At 44.0% G+C, this 19,509-nt stretch overlaps 1 protein-coding gene across 1 annotated transcript in view; it reads left to right on the top strand.

The window, feature by feature from the left end:
• The window catches only part of LOC122941006 (cGMP-dependent protein kinase 2-like), a 322,377-nt gene that overhangs the window by 254,660 nt on the left and 48,208 nt on the right, over nt 1-19,509 (top strand). Inside the window, exons 14-16 of the mRNA XM_044297977.1 lie at nt 14,180-14,321; nt 14,949-15,112; nt 16,282-16,404. Coding sequence (XP_044153912.1) covers nt 14,180-14,321; nt 14,949-15,112; nt 16,282-16,404 — 429 coding nt within the window. The remainder of the gene's footprint in view (nt 1-14,179; nt 14,322-14,948; nt 15,113-16,281; nt 16,405-19,509) is intronic.

Below are 19,509 nucleotides of genomic sequence, written 5' to 3'. Positions count from 1 at the left end.
GGGCAAATTACTTCATAGGGCAGTGTGGGGGAAATTACTATATGGGGCAGTGAGGGGGAAATTACTATATGGTGGCAGTGTGGGGGAAATTACTATATGGGGTATTGTGGGGGAAATTACAATATGGGGCAGTGTGGGGAAAATTACTATATGATGGAAGTGTGGGGGAAATTACTATATGGGGCAGTGTGGGGGAAATTACTATATGGGGCAGTGTGGGAGAAATTACTATATGGGGCAGTGTGGGGGAAATTACTATATGGGGCAGTGTGGGGGAAATTACTATATGGGGCAGTGTGGGGGAAATTACTATATGGGGTGGTGTGGGGGAAATTACTATATGGGGTAGTAGTGTGGGGGAAATTACTATATGGGGCAGTGTGGGGAAAATTACTATATGATGGAAGTGTGGGGGAAATTACTATATGGGGCAGTGTGGGGGAAATTACTATATGGGGCAGTGTGGGGGAAATTACTATATGGGGTGGTGTGGGGGAAATTACTATATGGGGTAGTGTGGGGGAAATTACTATATAAGGGCAGTGTGGGGGAAATTACTATATGAGGGAAGTGTTGGGGGAAATTACTATATGGGGCAGTGTGGGGGAAATTACAATATGGGGCAGTGTGGGGGAAATTGCAATATGGGGGCAGTGTGGGGGAAATTGCAATATGGGGGCAGTGTGGGGGAAATTACTATATGAGGCAGTTTGGGGGAAATTACTATATGGGGTTAGTGTGGGGGAAATTACTATATAATGGGGGCAGTGCGGGGGAAATTACTACATGGGCGCAGAGTGGGGGCGTTTCTATTAGGGGACATTATTTTTGGGGACACTATACAGGCATTATTACCTGGAGCACAATATAGGGTTTTATTATTACTGGGGGAACTCTAGGGGACATTATAATTGCTGTAGACACTATAGGGACCTTTGGGGTAATTTATCAAGCTGGTGTAAAGTAGAACTGGGTTAGTTACCCATAGCAATTGATTTCACCTTTCATTTTTCACAGCTCCTTTGGAAAATTAAAGGTGGAATCTGATTGCTGTGGGCACCTAAGCCAGTTGTACTTTACACCAGTTTGATAAATTACCCCAATTATGAGAAATCTAACGTGTCTGTGTAACAAACTCTGTAGAGACGAGATGCGGCTGAAAGAATTTGTCATAGTGGTCTGGGTCAAATGGAGGAGAAGAGGAAAGAGAAGATCTACATGACAGGAGATGTCACTGAATGTAACAGGTATGTGATGTTGTATTCCCCTATATGTAGAGCTGGCTCACTACTGTGACCTGTGTCTCATCTTCTCCTCCAAGTCTTTTTTTTATCATAATTTGTCACCTGCAGTCCTTTGTAACAGCCCAGATGACAGTGATAACTTTCTGTGTGCAGATAATGTAGTAGATGTTTCATGCAGTCCTATGTAACACCCCACATAACACAATAGTTCACTGTGTTATGTGGGATGTTACATAGGACTGCACGTGACATCTATGAAATCTGTACTCAGAAAGTTATGAGATAGTGGGGGTCTGACTCCTGGCACCCCCACAAATCAGCTGTTTGAGGAGACCGCGATATTAAAGTGAGCGCTGCAGCCTCTTTGCTCCTTACCAAGCACAGCTCTGTCCATTTGATAGCACTGTGCTTGGTATTACAGATCAGACCCAATCACTCAGATGGGACAGAGCTGCACCTAGACCATGCGAACAATGTCATATAGCCTAGGAAGAGACTTTCTCGCTTACGAAGCACCGCAGCCTCTTTATACAGAAAAAAAAAAATCTAAAATGGAGAGGGAGGGGGGCCCGAGTTGGGTAGACAGCCCTGGACCTATCATGCACTTAATCTGCTTCTGCCTCCTTTCAGCCCCAGAGAAGGCTTTCAGTGCAGTTTGCTCAGTCTGCACTGCCCCTTCCTACTGGGCAAGACAACACCACCACATTCTACTGCAGATCTCTCCTTCTTCCGATCCCTCTTGCGGAAGCCAGGCGTATCCACAGTCATGCACCAGACATCCTTAGCAGCAGGGAACATGTGTTGCTTCAAGGTCAGGTGGTGGCAGCTCATCCAAGATGCTTGTCGGGGGCTGAAGCGGTTTGAAGAGGCCACAAAATTTGTCAGCAGGGACAACTGCAGCATGAAGGGTGTCATCCCTCATATTTATTTTAGAACAGATACTGACGATCATGCAGCAGGGAACAGCGGCGGAAAAACAGCTAGCGGACACACAAAAGGAAATCTGACATAGAGGAGGAGAAGGGTGAGGATCTGCCACTACAAGAGGTGGCGCAGGAGTCGGAACTGGAGAAGCAAGAGGACAATGATGACGATGGCACTAGCTAGGACACCCAATTGTTTTAGTGATGGTGGAGCTGGAAAGAACAGGCTCCTTGGGCACACTAGCCAGAATGGCGACCTGTATGCTCGCTTGATTATGCAGTGACATGCATATCATTGACATCAAGAAGTCTGATGATTACTGGGTAGCCATGCTTTTAGACCCCTCTATCAAGGCAAAATGGTGGAATGTTTTCTTGCTCCGCAGAAAGGGAGTACAAATTATGTTATTACTAGGAAACACTGTGTACATAGCTTGTTGCCACAAGCAGCAGAAGCCATAGCAGCAATTTCAGTCTCAGTCAGTAAGCAAAGAGCATCCTCCTCAAGGCCTATGCTCAGACCTACCTAAACTCTGGCCAGCCTATGGTGCAAACCCTGTTCCCTGACGCCATGGATTTCTGGGCAGACAGACTGTAATAGTGGTCTGAACTGGCACAGCACACTCTGTTTCTTGCCCAGCCTCGGCATAGGTTGACCACATGTTGTAGATGAGTTAAAAATGACGGAAGACAGGGCCAGCAATAGCATAGTGTAGCACAAAATGCCTCCCCAGTAGCACCAAATACACAGTGCAGAACAAAATACTGCCAACCTTGCCACAGTATTCAACTGTTTCACAGTCCTGAGAATGATGATATAGTTAAATGCAGGAGGGCACCCACTGCTGCCGGACAGGTGCATGAGTAACTAATGCTTCTAGCATTAACTAATGCTTAGAGCATCAGATCAATATGTATCTGCTCGGTGGCTTGAGGAGGGCTCAGTAGGCCCCCAGAGCATCAGCCCACGGGACATTTCCCTGTAGGGTCTATGGCCAGTCCACCTCTGGCTGGGAGCGTGGTGATAGCTAAATGGACCAAGTTATCCTCCGCTAGAGATGAGCGAATTTTTCAAAAATTGGATTCGGCCGGTTGCAATTAAAAAAAAAAAAAAACTAGCTTTGATCCGAAATTATTTGCGGCGAATCACGTTAAAGGGATTCTGTCACCTCCCCTAAGGCAAAAAACGATTTAAAACCAGCCATGCAGCACAGCTTACCTGGATTAGGCTGTGCTGTTCAATCTTGAAATCCGTCCAGCAGTTAGTTCAAAAAACGAGTTTGATCAATGAGGAAATGCGTCCTGAAGGTGCCCAGAGGGGCGTTTTTTTCTTCTGAGAGAGCCCAGTCCCGCCCCTTTTTCAGTGCCCAGCCCGCCTTCCTTTTACTTCCTAACTGCCGCCTCCAGCCTGCCACAGCCTCCCCTTCCTCTCCTCCCCCTCCCTCTTGCCGAACGAAGTCTCGCACAGGCGCAGTACCCACTGAGGGCTGCGCCTGTGCGATCATCAGGAGACTGAGGGCGGCAGCTTCATCTTCGTCACTGGGCATGCGCCGAGCCCAGTGACGTCCGATGCTCGCTCTTCCCTCAGCAGGGAAGAGCGAGCATCGGACGTCACTGGGCTCGGCGCATGCCCAGTGACGAAGATGAAGCTGCCGCCCTCAGTCTCCTGATGATCGCACAGGCGCAGCCCTCAGTGGGTACTGCGCCTGTGCGAGACTTCGTTCGGCAAGAGGGAGGGGGAGGAGAGGAAGGGGAGGCTGTGGCAGGCTGGAGGCGGCAGTTAGGAAGTAAAAGGAAGGCGGGCTGGGCACTGAAAAAGGGGCGGGACTGGGCTCTCTCAGAAGAAAAAAACGCCCCTCTGGGCACCTTCAGGACGCATTTCCTCATTGATCAAACTCGTTTTTTGAACTAACTGCTGGACGGATTTCAAGATTGAACAGCACAGCCTAATCCAGGTAAGCTGTGCTGCATGGCTGGTTTTAAATCGTTTTTTGCCTTAGGGGAGGTGACAGAATCCCTTTAAAAATGGCTATTTACTGCCTGCTGAGAGCCTTTATAGTGGTGTAGAACACTGTGCCTTGTAGTAACACGCATAGGGAGTCTGCTTTGGTAGTGAAATAATACTGTGAGTCAGTATGACATGCAGATAGCAGGCGTCGCTCTTTGAATCACTGCATACTTAACTTATTAGGGCTGTCACTGGGCCAAAACTGACCAAATAACTCAAGTATGAATTCATCCTTACAGGTCGAATACAGTGCCAAGAAGAAGCACACTCATTTTACACTGTCTCCAGCTGATTCCAAATAGATGTTATCAGAACCTGTTCTATTAAACGCATATACAAGTAGAGCCCCCCCAGACAGAGTCACTGATTAGTTTGCCCTTCCTATGATCCGTCAGAACAATAACCCACAAAAAATGTATGCTGTCTGTGGAGCATACGCCTTCACTCGTTCATCATTTGCTCAATAATCCATCAGTATTGCTAATGCCAAAAAAAAACAGGAGTGGATATAAAACAGAGATGACACGTTAATGGAATATTTGCATGTCTTCTGTGTTTTCTATCCACTCCTGCTTATGGCTACCAAATCATAAGCCAACTCTGATGGGACCATACAGGCCTTACAGCTGCTACACAAACAGAATCCATTGTGCATATCATTTTTCCTTCTTTCTGACAGATCAGAAGAAAAGTCAAATAAATTATGTCAGCCAGGCCAAAAGCCAAAATAGTGGGCCAGTCATGAAGTAGGGAGGGTAGGAACAGCATGAGAAGTCCACAGAGTGGACCTATGACATAGTGGTGAGGTGAAGCAGCATGAGGAGACCACCGAGTAGCCCAATGACAGGGTCTGGATTTGGCGGCAGTATGAGGAGACCACCTAGTAGCACAATGACAGAGTATGGAGTTGGCAGCAGTATGAGGAGGCCACCGAGTGGCACATTGACTGAGTCTGAAGGTGGCAGCATCAGGAGAAAGCAACTGAGTGGCACAATGACAGAGTCTGGAGGTGGCAGATGCAGCAGCAGCATCATTAGAAGCCCACCGATTGGCACAATGACAGAGACTGTACATGGCAGCAGTAACATGAGGCCATCAAGTGGCAATATGACATAGTTTGGAGGTGGTGGCAGTATCGGGAGACCACAGAGTGGCAAGGAGACATAGTGTGGAGATGGCAGCAGCATGAGGAGACCACAGAGTGGCAAGGTGACATAATGTGAAGATGGCAGCAGTAGCAGGATACCACTGAGTGGCAAGGTGACATAGTGCGGAGATGGCGGCAGCAAGAGGAGACGACAGAGTGGAGAAGTGACATAGTGTGGAGATGGCAGCATCAGGAGACCACAGAGTGACAAGGTGACATAGTGTGGATATGGCAGCAGCAAGAGGAGGCCACAGAGTGGCAAGGTGACATAATGTGGAGATGGCAGTAGCAGCAGCATCAGGAGACCACAGAGTGCAATGTCATATAGTGTAGAGATGGCAGCAGCATCAGGAGACCACAGAGTGGCAAGGTGACATAGCATGGAGATGGCAGCAGCATCAGGAGACCACAGAGTGGCAAGGTGACATAGTGTGAAGATGGCAGCAGTAGCAGGATACCACTGAGTGGCAAGGTGACATAGTGCGGAGATGGCAGCAGCAAGAGGAGACGACAGAGTGGAGAAGTGACATAGTGTGGAGATGGCAGCAGCAGCATCAGGAGACCACAGAGTGACAAGGTGACATAGTGTGGATATGGCAGCAGCAAGAGGAGGCCACAGAGTGGCAAGGTGACATAATGTGGAGATGGCAGTAGCAGCAGCATCAGGAGACCACAGAGTGCAATGTCACATAGTGTAGAGATGGCAGCAGCATCAGGAGACCACAGAGTGGCAAGGTGACATAGCATGGAGATGGCAGCAGCATCAGGAGACCACAGAGTGGCAAGGTGACATAGTGTGAAGATGGCAGCAGCATGAGGAGGCCACAGAGTGGCAAGGTGACATTGTTCGGAGGTGGCGGCAGCCTCAGGAGGCCACAGAGTGGCAAGGTGACATAGTGTAGATATGGCAGCATTAGGATACCACAGAGTGGGAAGGTGACATAGTGTAGATATGGCAGCAGCAGAATACCACAGAGTGGCAAGGTGACATAGTGTGGAGATGTCAGCAGCATGAGGAGACCATTGAGTGGCAAGGTGACATAATGTGGAGATGGCAGCAGCAGCAGGATACCACTGAGTGGCAAGGTAACATAGTGTGGAGATGGCAGCAGCAAGAGGAGACCACAGAGTGGAGAGGTGACACAGTATGGAGATGGCGTCAGCAGCATCAGGAGACCACAGAGTGGCAAGGTGACATAGTGTGGATATGGCAGCAGCATGAGGAGGCCACAGAGTGGCAAGGTGACATAATGTGGAGATGGCAGTAGCAGCAGCATCAGGAAACCACAGAGTGGCAAGGTGACATAGTGTGGCTATGGCGGCAGCAGCAGGATACCACAGAGTAGCAAGGTGACATAGTGTGGAGATGGAAGAAGCATGAGGAGACCACAGAGTGGCAAGGTAACATAATTTGAAGATGGCAGCAGCAACAGGATACAACAGAGTGGCAAGGTGACATAGTGTTTAGATGGCAGCAGCATGAGGACACCACAGAGTGGCAAGATGACATTGTTTGGAGATGGCGGCTGCATCAGGAGGCCACAGAGTAGCAAGGTGACATAATGTGGAGATGGCAGTAGCAGAAGCAGCATCAGGAGGCACAGAGTGGCGAGGTGACATAGTGTGGATATGGCAGCAGCATGAGGAGGCCACAGAGTGGCAAGGTGACATAGTTTGGAGATGGCAGCAGCAGCTGCATCATGAGACCACAAAGTGACCCGGTAACAGAGTGGGGCGGTGGGTGGCAATACCAGTACCCGCTGATGAAGGTGGGTGCAAGAAGGAGCACTTGGCATCAGATGTATGGTATCAGGCGAGTTGCAGCATCAGAGTAGTAGCTGAGGCAGGTAGTCAGAAGAAACCTGTCTCTTTTATAAAAGTGTTGGCGTGACACCATAGATGATCTAGTCCAGTGTTGGCGAACCTGTGGCACGGGTGCCAGAGGCGGCACTGGGAGCCCTCTCTGTGGGCACCCGCACCCTGGAAAAAGTCTATGGCACACTAATATGACTTCGATTTTTCCTGCCCTTCATCAGCGCAGGGCTCGCTATGAACAGCACAGGCAGCGCACTGAATGTAGCAGGCTATTATAGCTAAATGATAGAGTACATGGAAGATATACTATTATTGGACTGTAGTATTCAGGTTAAATTACTATGTTGGCACTTTGCGATAAATAAGTGGGCTTTGGGTTGAAGTTTGGGCACTCAGTCTCAGTCCATCACTGATCTAGTCCGATGCATCAGGAATTGGTTGTTGGAAATCCTGGCTGATCCACGCCTGATTCATCTTGACAAAGGTCGGTCTCTCCACATTTTGGGTGGACAGGCGAGTTGTCCTTGGGGTAACTATTGCCCCCGCCACACTAAACACCCGCTCTGATGCCACCCTACTGGCCGGTCAGGACAGCTTTTCCAGGGCAAACTCTGCTAGTTACGGCCACAAATTCAGTTTGGCTACACAGTATTCCAGCGGATCTTTAATGTGATGAGCGGCAGGGGCAATATTCGATTTCGCGATATTTCGTGAATATTTGTCATTATTTTCTTAATTGCGAAAATCAGCAATCGGAAAAATTGCGATAAAAATTTGCGATATGAAAATTTACGATCAACACTACTCCTAAAGTCAAAGATATTGCAACCTTCTTATTGGCCCACAAGCAAGAAGTAGTAATGGGTCATGGATACTGATGAAAAAAATCTAGAATATTCGCAATTACGAAGATATAGCACTATATTATAGATATTCTCAAATTCTCAAAGTGCCAATATTCAAGCAAAAAATTTGCGATTTGAATATTCGTGATCAACACTAGTGGCAGGGTGCTGTCCAAATACGCCACCACCTGCTGGTTCAGGTCCTGCTCCAGGTCTACCTGCTGCTGCTGGTGAGTAGTTTCTTCACTATGCTCCTGCCAGCCCACCCCTCCCCAGCAGCCACTAACTTGTGACCCAAATTTTTTTTTTTACATGAACTCACCATACCCCTCACGGAATACCTTGGAGTGTCTTCTTTCCAAAATGGGGTCACTTGTGGGGTATTTATACTGCCCTGGCATTTTAGGGGACCTAAAGCGTGAGAAATAGTTTGGAATCCAAATGCGTAAAAAATGCCCTGTGAAATCGCAAAGATACTTATTGGAATTTGAGCCCCTTTGGCCACCTAGGCTGCAAAAAAGTGTCACACATGTGGTATCGCCGTACTCAGGAGAAGTAGGGAAATGTGTTTTGGGGTGTATTTTTACATATACCCATACTGTGTGAGATAAATATCTCTGTAAAAGACAACTTTTCCCATTTTTTTTATACAAAGTTGTCATTTTACAGAGATATTTCTCTCACCCAGCATGGGTATATGTAAAAACACACTCCAAAACACATTGCCCTACTTCTCCTGAGTACGGCGATACCACATGTGTGACACATTTTTGCAGCCTAGGTGCGCAAAGGGGCCCAAATTCCAATGAGTACTTTAGGAGGGCATTTTTAGGCATTTGGATTTCAGACTTCTTCTCACGCTTTAGGGCCCCTAAAATGCCAGGGCAGTATAAATACCCCACATGTGACCACATTTTGGAAAGAAGACACCCCAAGGTATTTCTTGAGTGGCATGGCGAGTTCATAGAAGTTTTTTTTTGGGAACAAGTTAGTGGAAATTTTTTTTTTTTTTGTTTTTTCTCACAAAGTCTCCCTTTCCGCTAACTTGTGACAAAAAGTTCAATAATTCATGGACTCAATATGCCCCTCAGCGATTACCTTGGGGTGTCTACTTTCCGAAATGGGGTCATTTGTGGGGTGTGTTAACTGTTCTGGCATTTTGGGCGGGGCTAAATTGTAAGCAACCCTGTAAAGCCTAAAGGTACTCGTTGGACTTTCGGCCCCTTTACGCACCTAGGCTGCAAAAAAGTGTCACACGTGGCATTGTTGTACTTAGGAGAAGTAGGGCAATGTGTTTTGGGGTGTATTTTTACATATACCCATGCTGGGTGAGAGAAATATCTCAGTAAAATGACAACTTTGTATAAAAAAAATTGGAAAAGTTGTCTTTACAGATATATTTTTCTCACCCAGCATGGGTATATGTAAAGATACACCCCACATTGCCCTACTTCTCCTGAGTACGGCGATACCACATGTGTGACACTTTTTTGCAACCTAGGTGCGCAAAGGGGCCCAAATTCCTTTTAGGGGGGCATTTTTAGACATTTGGATTCTAGACTTCTTCTCACGCTTTAGGGCCCCTAAAATACCAGGGCAGTATAAGTACCCCACAAGTGACCCCATTTTGGAAAGAAGACACCCCAAGGTACTCCGTTAGGGGCATGTCGAGTTCCTAGAATATATATTTTTTCTGGCACACGTTAGCGGAAATTATTATTTTTTCTCTTACAAAGTATCATATTCTACTAACTTGTGACCAAAAATTTAATTTTACATGAACTCACCATGCCCCTCACGGAATACTTTGGGGTGTCTTCTTTCCAAAATGGGGTCACTTGTGGGGTATTTATACTGCCCTGGCATTTTAGGGGCCCTAAAGCCTGAGAAGAAGTCTGGAATATAAATGTAAAAAATAAATTACGCATTTGGATTCCATGAGGGGTATGGTGAGTTCATGTGAGATTTTATTTTTTGTCACAAGTTAGTGGAATATGAGACTTTGTAAGAAAAAAACGGAAAAAATTAAAAGTAACTTGTGCCAAAAAAAAAATATCTTCTACGAACTCGCCATGCCCCTCAAAAGTGATCGATTTTACAGTGTTTTTGCAGTGATCAGAAAAAAAATTATTCTGTCACTGCGGTGGGGCGGACTGAACGCAAGTGTGCGCACAAGATCAGGCGTTTTTTGTGGAGCCTATAGAACATGTCCTATTCTTGTCCGCAATTGCGGACAAGAAAAGGCATTTTCTATATAGTTCTGGCAATGTGCGGATCCGCAAAATGCGGAAAGCACATTGCCGGTGTCCGTGTTTTGCAGATCCGCGGTGTCCGTGTTTTGCGATCTGCAAAACACATACGGACGTCTGAATGGAGCCTTACAGGGTGGTGATCAATAACAGGGGGGTGATCAGGGGTTAATAAGGGGTTAATAAGTGACAGGGGGGGGTGTAGTGTAGTGTGGTGCTTGGTGCTACTTATTACAGAGCTGCCTGTGTCCTCTGGTGGTCGATCCAAGCAAAAAGGACCACCAGAGGACCAGGTAGCAGGTATATCAGACGCTGTTAACAAAACAGGGTCTGATATACCTTTCAAGGGTTAAAAAAATCGCATCTACAGCCTGCCAGCGAATGATCGCCGCTGGCAGGCTGTAGATCCACTCGTTTACCTTCCGATCCTGTGAACGCGCGCTCTTGTGTGCCTCTCGCGAAGTGACGGCCGGTGCGTCATGGAGAAATAAACCGACCGCCCGCAGGACGCATCCCTGCATTTGGCGGTCAGGAGAAAGTTAAAAGGGAGATTTTTTTTTGGCTCGTTTGCAATGAGTAACTTGTCATATGTGCAGGCATTCTGAACCTGTCAAGGCATAATTTTGGGACACTTGGTCCCCCAAGCCACTTTTTTATTTATTTATTTTTTATCCCATAGCACCGTGTGAGTTTAAATATCATCTTCCCCTAATAAGGGCCAATATTTGGAAGCTTAGGAATATTAAAAAGATTAACATATGTGCCAGGGCTGTGTCTTTTTAAACATGCTGTATGTTAACGCCGTCAAAAGTGCATTTACCCATTTGTTTGTCAGTGGCACTCAGGCTTGTCACTGGCAAGTCATAATTTACTATTGCTGTCATTGTCTTTGAGAGCTTGGGGGGCAGATAAAAATTCATAAAAAAATGATGAGTCCTAGGAGGCCAGAAGGGATTATATACCAATTTTCAGGGCAATTGGAGCAACTTTTTCAGGAATTTAGCAAACTATAACCGAAAACCAAACTGAATCTCTAGTGGTTCGCTCACTTCTACTATCAAATGGTTCTGTAATGTAACAGCGGCTGCTGTGCTCCGCTGTTCCCCTGCTTACTGCCGCGGTCCAGGGTGCCGTGTTCAGCAGTGATCAGCTGCCAGTGTTTCCTTTCAGCCCTGGCCACAGCATGCTTGCTGCTTGTTTCCTGCAGCATTTCCTTAAAGGGAACCTGTCATCAACTTTATGCTGCCCGCAACTTTAACAGCAGCATAAAGTAGAGACAGGTGAGTTGATTGCAGCGGTCTGTCATTTAAAAGTTACAAGTGTCATGGTCTTACCTTCTTACTGTTCTCCTTCGTTTGACATGTGCTGGCGGCCATCTTGGTTTCTGGGTTTCTTGTAGCCTCCCACCCTGCGGCTTCTCCTTCCCACTGGGAGGAGCTGGATGCCTAGCTCATATATATAGGAGGTCTGTGGCTTCAGTTCCTTGCTTGGTCCTCCTGTGTTCACATGCTTCTAAGACTGCTGCTGCTTCTGGTTCCTGATCCTGGCCTCGTCTGACTACCCCGTTGGTTCCTGATCCTGGCTTCGTCTGACTACCCTGCTGGTTCCTGATCCAGGCTTCGTCTGACTACCCTTCTGGTTCCTGACCTCTGTCTACGCAAGACCCTGCTTCGGTTTAGCCATCCGTTTGGACTTTTGCTTACAGCTTGATTTTCAATAAAGCCTTCTTATTTCCACTTATCTCTTGTTGTACGTCTGGTTCATGGTTCCATGACAACAAGTAAGTGATTGCCGAGAACCAACATCACAATCATTGCAGACTGAGCCTGTAAAAGAGTCATGGCCACCTGAGAAGAGTCCTGGTTATTCATGAATTCTTGTTCTCCCTGCCCACCTGCTGATGATTGACAGTCTTCCCTTTTCAAGTAGATTGGAGTCTTTTTCAGGCTGCAATAATTATGATGCTGGATCTCAGCAACCACTTACTTTTAGTTAATGAGTGACACACCTCTAGAAAATAATAAAGGAATAAAAAAAAAAAATGAGTGACACACCGCTGAAATCAGCATTTCTGTCACAATTTTATGCTGCCCTCAGTGAGGTCGGCATAAAGTTGATGACAGGTTCCCTTTATGGGCCGGCGCACTTCACTTCCTATGCTTTATGGGTTGGATCATGTGATCTCGCTGACCAATCCTAGCCCTCCTGCACATATATAAGTGGCTCAGTCCCCTTCCCAGATGCCTCAGTGTCAAGGTCCTTGTGTCCTGTTAAGGTTCCTGATATCTGCTTGTGTTCCTGACTCGTACTTGCATTCTTGGACTCTGCTACCTGTTTGATCTCTGCCTGCTTGCCTTGACTCTCCTGTTGCCGATCTGGATTGCCTGACCTATACCTGTGCCGCCTGCCATGACCTGTTGCCTGTTTGACTTCGCCTCTGCCTCATCCTTCGGTCCTGCACTGTTGCTCCTGGTTACCACTCAATCCTCCTCAAGAGGTAGCGACCTGGTGTTCCCCTTGGGAAAGTCTATCCCCACCATCAGGGGTACTGTGAAGATAGAGGGGTTCACTTAGTCAACACACTTAGAGTAGGTAGGACACGTGGCACAGTGGGTTCACACCCGCTAGTTTGTAACATGCAATAAATATCACAAAGGGTACTGGGACTTAAACAGCATATAAATTTATTACAGTAAAAATGTCATTTTCTCTATGGTACAGAAGTACATTTATAGTAATTTTATTCTACATACAGTAGACTACACAAATGAGTCTAAGAGCTAACCAATCACATTTCACTGTTGCTCAGCATTGACTGAACCCATTGAATCCCTTAAAGAATCCTAAAATGAGAAGAATAAAAAATATCTCGAGGGAACAAGTTACAAAATTACTAAAACAAAACTAATCCATTCCTAGTTTGATTTGGGTCAGTCACTGGAGATCTTTGTAAATTTGGTCACCATAGACATCTTCTGCAGAGAAGAATAAAAAGCTTAACCCAAAAAAACAAGCAAAAGTAGTGATAAAGCAATCCAACAAGGGATGCAATATTGTCATCTGGTAAAAAGAAGAAGAAGTTCTGCATCGGCGCAAATCCACCAGTGTGACCAGTCTTAATAGATTATTTTAGTTTTTAATTGGAAACAACGCGTTTCGGGGATGAAACACTCCCCTTCATCAGGTTCCCAGGTAACCTGATGAAGGGGAGTGTTTCATCCCCGAAACGCGTTGTTTCCAATTAAAAACTAAAATAATCTATTAAGACTGGTCACACTGGTGGATTTGCGCCGATGCAGAACTTCTTCTTCTTTTTACCTACGAATTCTTTTGGAGGGACTGGACATCCCAGCCAAAAGATCCCAAAAATCTGCGGCTGCAACCCTGGTTCAAATGGTCTTATTTCTATCAAGTATACAGTAGTGTTGTGCCTGCCGGAGCACAACCCTATAAGGTGAGTTTGGATATTTCTCACCCTGATATCCCTATTTGGTGCTTTGAACATACTACCCTATTGTGCGCTCTTTTTTCTCTTTTTTCCCTTGTTTCCGAGGGAAATCTAGAGTTGTCCGTGCTTCAATATTGTCATCTGGTCATTGGAACATTACACAAATGAAGTCAAAAGATAATTATTCAATTTTCCATTGTATATAAGCTTGAATGTGATCTCAGTAGTTCCATATGCAATTAGCTATTTTCAAGTTTGAAAACGGCTCTGTATGAGCTGAAATGTTGGGTACATAAGGGTGAACAAAGAACCAACCATTTTTGGAATGCTACCATCTTATTTTTTGTATTTTGCTGCATTGCTATTCTCTGTACATAAATTAGATGTTCTGACTTAGCTACCTTGTGCATACCATCTATCATTTCCTTGTGTTAATTTTCAGCATTATCTGTCCTGCAATTTATCCATTGTCATTTTTTTTTCTTTTTTTTAAATCTCAGGGGCTCTTTTGAGGAAGGGACTGCTCGCTTCTGCATTGGTTGTGTTCTTGAAGCTTATGACTACCTGCACAATCGAGGGATAGTCTACAGAGACCTAAAACCAGAGAATCTTCTTCTTGATTCTGAGGGGTATATAAAGATGGTTAGTAGTAAAATTTTGCATGGAAGTGGCCTGCACATTCAGAAAAACTGTTTGAGCAGACATGGGGTGATACTGGTGCGCCATATTTACAAAACATCTATGACATTTTTTGCACATATTCTCATGTAGGAAATGTTGCACCTATGCACATTTGCAATAGCCTCTAACATACAGTGCTCAATAGATGAGGCACTGTTGTTTTGCACCTCAGACTATACTAAATACAGCACTGCACCGTTAAAATGGCTGTGCTTGGTACTACAACCTAATCCTTTTCACTTGAATAGGTCTGAGCTTCACAAATGCCATGCAACCTATGGACATGAGATCACCAGCCAAGGAAGTGGCTGCAGTGCTCAACCAATTGCCACAGCTCCTTTCAACAATTTATTGTCAGGAATGGCTGAAGTTGGACCCCTATCGGAAACAGAATTATATAAATATATTAAAGTATTTTACATTCTTGCAATATTTATTGATTAGAGTTTATAATTGCTTTGTGTATGAATTATGAATGGTTACAATAATTCAAGCAGAGCTTATAATTGTTGTCTTTAAAGCTTGTGGTTTTCTACAGGAGTATCTAGTTTTATAACACATATTTTATTTTAAATTGTTGTTTTTTAGGTAGATTTTGGGTTTGCAAAAAAGATTGGGGCAGGAAAAAAAACATGGACATTTTGTGGAACTCCTGAGTATGTGGCTCCAGAGATCATCATGAACCGAGGACATGACTTTGGGGCAGATTACTGGTCACTTGGCATACTCATCTATGAGCTCTTAACTGGAAGGTAAGTAATCATTTTATGCTGAGTATTTTGGAATAAACTTGTCAATGGATTGCCAAAAGTTGGTCATATAAATTGTAAGTTTGATATGAAAAATGTCATGAAAACCATAATTGAGTTTTTGCAAACCATGTTTTCATTGTTGTTAGGGGTAGGATGGACTTTTTGTCAGCATTATAGTTTATAATAATGGTATATGTGTATATTTTTAAACCAACAATAAATCTCATAAAGCATACTGAAATGAATCAACTTCCACCCTGACCTGCCAAGTAATTGTAAATGCTTTTCTAGAAATAAATATTCTTGGCACAATAATTATATAGGTAGATTGTTAGATAATCAAAGACAGGTAGTAATAAAAGATGTAAAGATGAAACAAAGCTGATGTAGCATTCAACACATTTGTTGTTTGATTACTGGGAATTAGAGGGTTTTGTTTCCTTCCTGAAACAAGTTAAAGCTGTGAAGCTGCATTCAACGTATGATAAACATAAAATAGTTCATGATGTTATACGATTCTTAAAACATTACATAGTGTGATTCATCAAACCTTTTGGCAAAGAAAAGATGGAACTATATTTTTTTTCTATTAAACTCTGTTTAAATCTGACAGCACAATATTGTAGAATGTTCTATCAGACTGTGTATGTACAGAGATATTCTCAGAACCTCTTCTAGAGGAAAACCTGCAGAGTCTGACAGAGCCTGATAAAGTGTCTGGAGCCTATATTGCTTATACTACTGTACTAATCTAACAGAAACTTCTGTAGAGCATGATATATAAAGTAATGACAAAATGTGGCTGACCAGATTACATTTTTTTTAAATACACTAATATTTCTTTATTCTTTCCTTTTCATGGTCACAATAAACACGTAGAATACACATGAATGTACTGCTTCAACCATAACAATACCTGACATCAAACTCATAGCGCATGTCCTACAGAGAGACTATTAGCCTAAACTACCATGCAAAAATTGATCAATGACCACCATACAAAAGTAATTTACATGTGAAATGATTTTATCTTGTCAGCATTCAAATACTGTTTAAAGTCTGATTTAAAATAACCATACATAGACATAAAGCAAAAGACAATAACAATATCCATGTGAATGGAAAAAGACAAGCAAATCCTCTTATTACAAGTTTATCTGTTTTCTTAGCCCTCCATTCTCTGGAACAGATCCCATCAAGATTTATAACATGGTGTTGAAAGGCATTGAAAAGGTAGACTTCCCACACCGCATTGGACGTCGTTCTGAAGACCTTATCCGTAGGCTGTGCAGGTAATGAAGATCTGACATTTTTGTGTACTGTAAGGCTGGAGGGGGTGTTAAACCCTTGGGAAATACAGATAGTGCTTCACTGAAAGGTTAATGGTTGCTTCAAAGGTTCTCTACCAGGAGGTGATGAAGAAAGACTCAAGCCAATAGATAGGAAAATGTTCCATACTGACAGTATTTAGTTAGGAGAAAAGAAAAGGTCTAGGGATAAGCAAAAAATGAATAAAATGTAATTGTGAAAGTTTGACAAAGTTGTTTAAAGGGAATTGTCATCAGAAAATGACATATTGTTTAAATCATCTTTTTTAAACATATTTTTAATTTTCCATGTCAAAATCTATGTTTAAATAGAAAACCTAAAATCCTGCAGTTTTCACATAGGCCACTAAAGGCAGGATACTCTGGCCGATTACACAAGGTAATCAGCTTGTGTAAAGGTGCGGAACGCCACCTTCCCGACAATTGTGTGCTCGATCACTGCATGTAAATGAAGCTTAAAGCATACCTTAGTTTTCAATAAAAGTTTGATTACTGGCTGTACTTCCTTGTACAACCATAACTGTGGGAAGGAGCATGCATTTTTTGGGCTTCCCTAAATACTTTTTCAGCCACATTATTCCTGTTTCAGCTGCACAGCTATATGCATTTCGCTCAGAAGCAGCTCTGTAAAGTCTGCCAGCACTGTACTGTCCTTTCCTTTACTTCCCACTATGTTTTGTTTCAGCTCCGGTGCACATAGAACAGATAAGGAGGGGGAAATCACACTCAGGCCTCTTTCACACTACCGTTTATTTTTTTTCAGTTTTGCGGGCCGTTTTTTGCGTTCCGTACAAGTCCGTATACGGAACCATTCATTTCAATGGTTCCGCAAAAAAAACGTAATGTACTCCGTATGCATTCCGTTTCCGTATTTCCATTTTTCTGTTCCGTTGAAAGATAGAACATGTCCTATTATTGCCCGCAAATCACGTTCTGTGGCTCCATTCAAGTCAATGGGTCCACAAAAAAAAGGAACACATTCGGAAATGCATTCGTATGTCTTCCGTATCCGTTCTGTTTTTGCAGAACCATCTATTGAAAATTTTATGCCCAGACCAATTTTTTCTATGTGATTACTGTATACTGTATATGCCATACGGAAAAACGGAACGGAAACGGAAACACAACGGAAACAAAAAAAACAGAACAACGGATCTGTGAAAAACGGACTGCAAAACACTGAAATAGCCATACGGTAGTGTGAAAGAGGCCTTTATGTGGATTTATATGGGGTAGTAATTGGGCAGATTATTGTGAACAAATGTTTCTGTGAATGCCCATCTAAACGTGCCACCGATCATCTGATGAATGAGCAAACTGCTTGTTCATGGGGTGATCCACTCGTTCGTGCAGGCACCTAAATGATCATTTCAGGGTAGCAGAACGTGCTGTCTAAACAGCAATCTGTTGCCCAGAATCATTGCTCTTCTATAAGGACAAGCAATCACAATAGCAACTGCTTTTCCTCATACTTTGGCGGTGGTTGCTGCATGTAAATGCAGTCCTTCACTTAACAAGCAGCCAATTGTTGGGAAGGAATACTTTTATGGGGCCTACGTTGCGTGAAAAATGCACAAAATAGAGCATGCTGAGATTTTCACGAAACGCACAAGTGATGCGTGAAAATCACCACTCATGTGCACAGCCCTATAGAAAAGAATGGGTCCGGATTCAGTGCGGGTGCAATGCGTTAACCTCAAGCTATCACTCTCAGACAATGGAGACACTAAAATATGATTTTTTTTTTGCTTCAAAACTGGTATTATTGTGCTAAAGTGAAAAAAATAAAAAAATGTTGACATATTAGGTATTGCCACGTCCATAACAACCTGTTATATAAAAATGCCACATAACCTAACCCCTCAGATGAACACCGTAAAAAAAAAAAAAAAACTGTGCCAAAAATTCAATTTTTTGTCACCTTACATCACAAAAATTGCAACACCAAGCAATCAAAAAGGCATATGCCCCCCAAAATAGTAACAATAAAACCGTCACCTCATCCTGCAAAAAAAGGAGACCCTACCTAAGACAATCGGTCAAAAAATAAAAAATGTAACAATAAAAATAGTTAAAGTGGCACTACACACTGATTTCCTCTATATAAGGCCTCATGCACACGACCATTGTTGTGTTCCGTTCCGCAAAATGGGGTTCCGATGTTCCGTGATCTGTTTCCGTTTTTGTTTCCGTGTGTCTTCCTTTATGTTTGGAGGACCACGAGACATAAAAGAATGCAAAAAAAAATCTAAGACAGGTTTGCCATGCAAATGATAGGAATAAAATGGACGCGGACATGCGGACACGGATGACAATCTTGTGTGCCTTTGCGTTTTTTGACAGTCCCATTGACTTGAATGGGTCCACGAACAGTTTTCCGCGGAAATAATAGGACAGGTTATATTTTTTGGATGGACTGGAACCACGGATCACGGACGCGGATGGCAATCGGTGCACTATCCGCATTTTCAACGGCTCCATAGAAATGAATGGGTCTGCACCTGAAATGCTAAAATCGTCGGAAGCAAACAGCGGTCGTGTGCATGAGGCCTAACTCCCATAGGGGTGTATTTGTGGTCACTTGATTGGCAGCAAGGGTGCATGTATTCACAACCTGGCGGTGCTCCACTGATTAAACTGTTAAGGAAATGAATGTGCGGCTTTGAGAAAAAGCAAAAAAAAGTCCAGTGGCACTCACTATTAGTTGTAGTTCTTCTTTATTGTAAATCCCACAATTGAGGTGAAGTATAAAAGAACACAGACTGCAGCGGGTGGACAATGTACTTGCAGTGCAAAGGAATTGCAGCGGCAGCCATTTCGCGTGTGCAGCGCTTCGTCAGGCCAGCATATCAGCGGCAAAGAAATGCCTGCTTACATACCTGTGCGCACACCCTTGTCTGATGTCACTGGACGGCGCCCAGATGTGGCGCTCACCTGTGAGGTCAGACTAGGGTCAAAGGTGTGCTCACCATACAGAGACTGTCTGCATTTCATTAAAACCAGAAAACAGAAACACAAGGAACATAGACCAAAACAATCTACAGGAGCACTTCCATATCAATATTTTTT

This window comes from Bufo gargarizans, chromosome 6, assembly GCF_014858855.1.
Source record: "Bufo gargarizans isolate SCDJY-AF-19 chromosome 6, ASM1485885v1, whole genome shotgun sequence".
NCBI classification, from domain to species: Eukaryota; Metazoa; Chordata; class Amphibia; order Anura; family Bufonidae; genus Bufo; species Bufo gargarizans.
The sequence above is the reverse complement of the archived record's forward strand: the minus strand, read 5'-3'. Positions and strand labels throughout refer to the sequence as shown.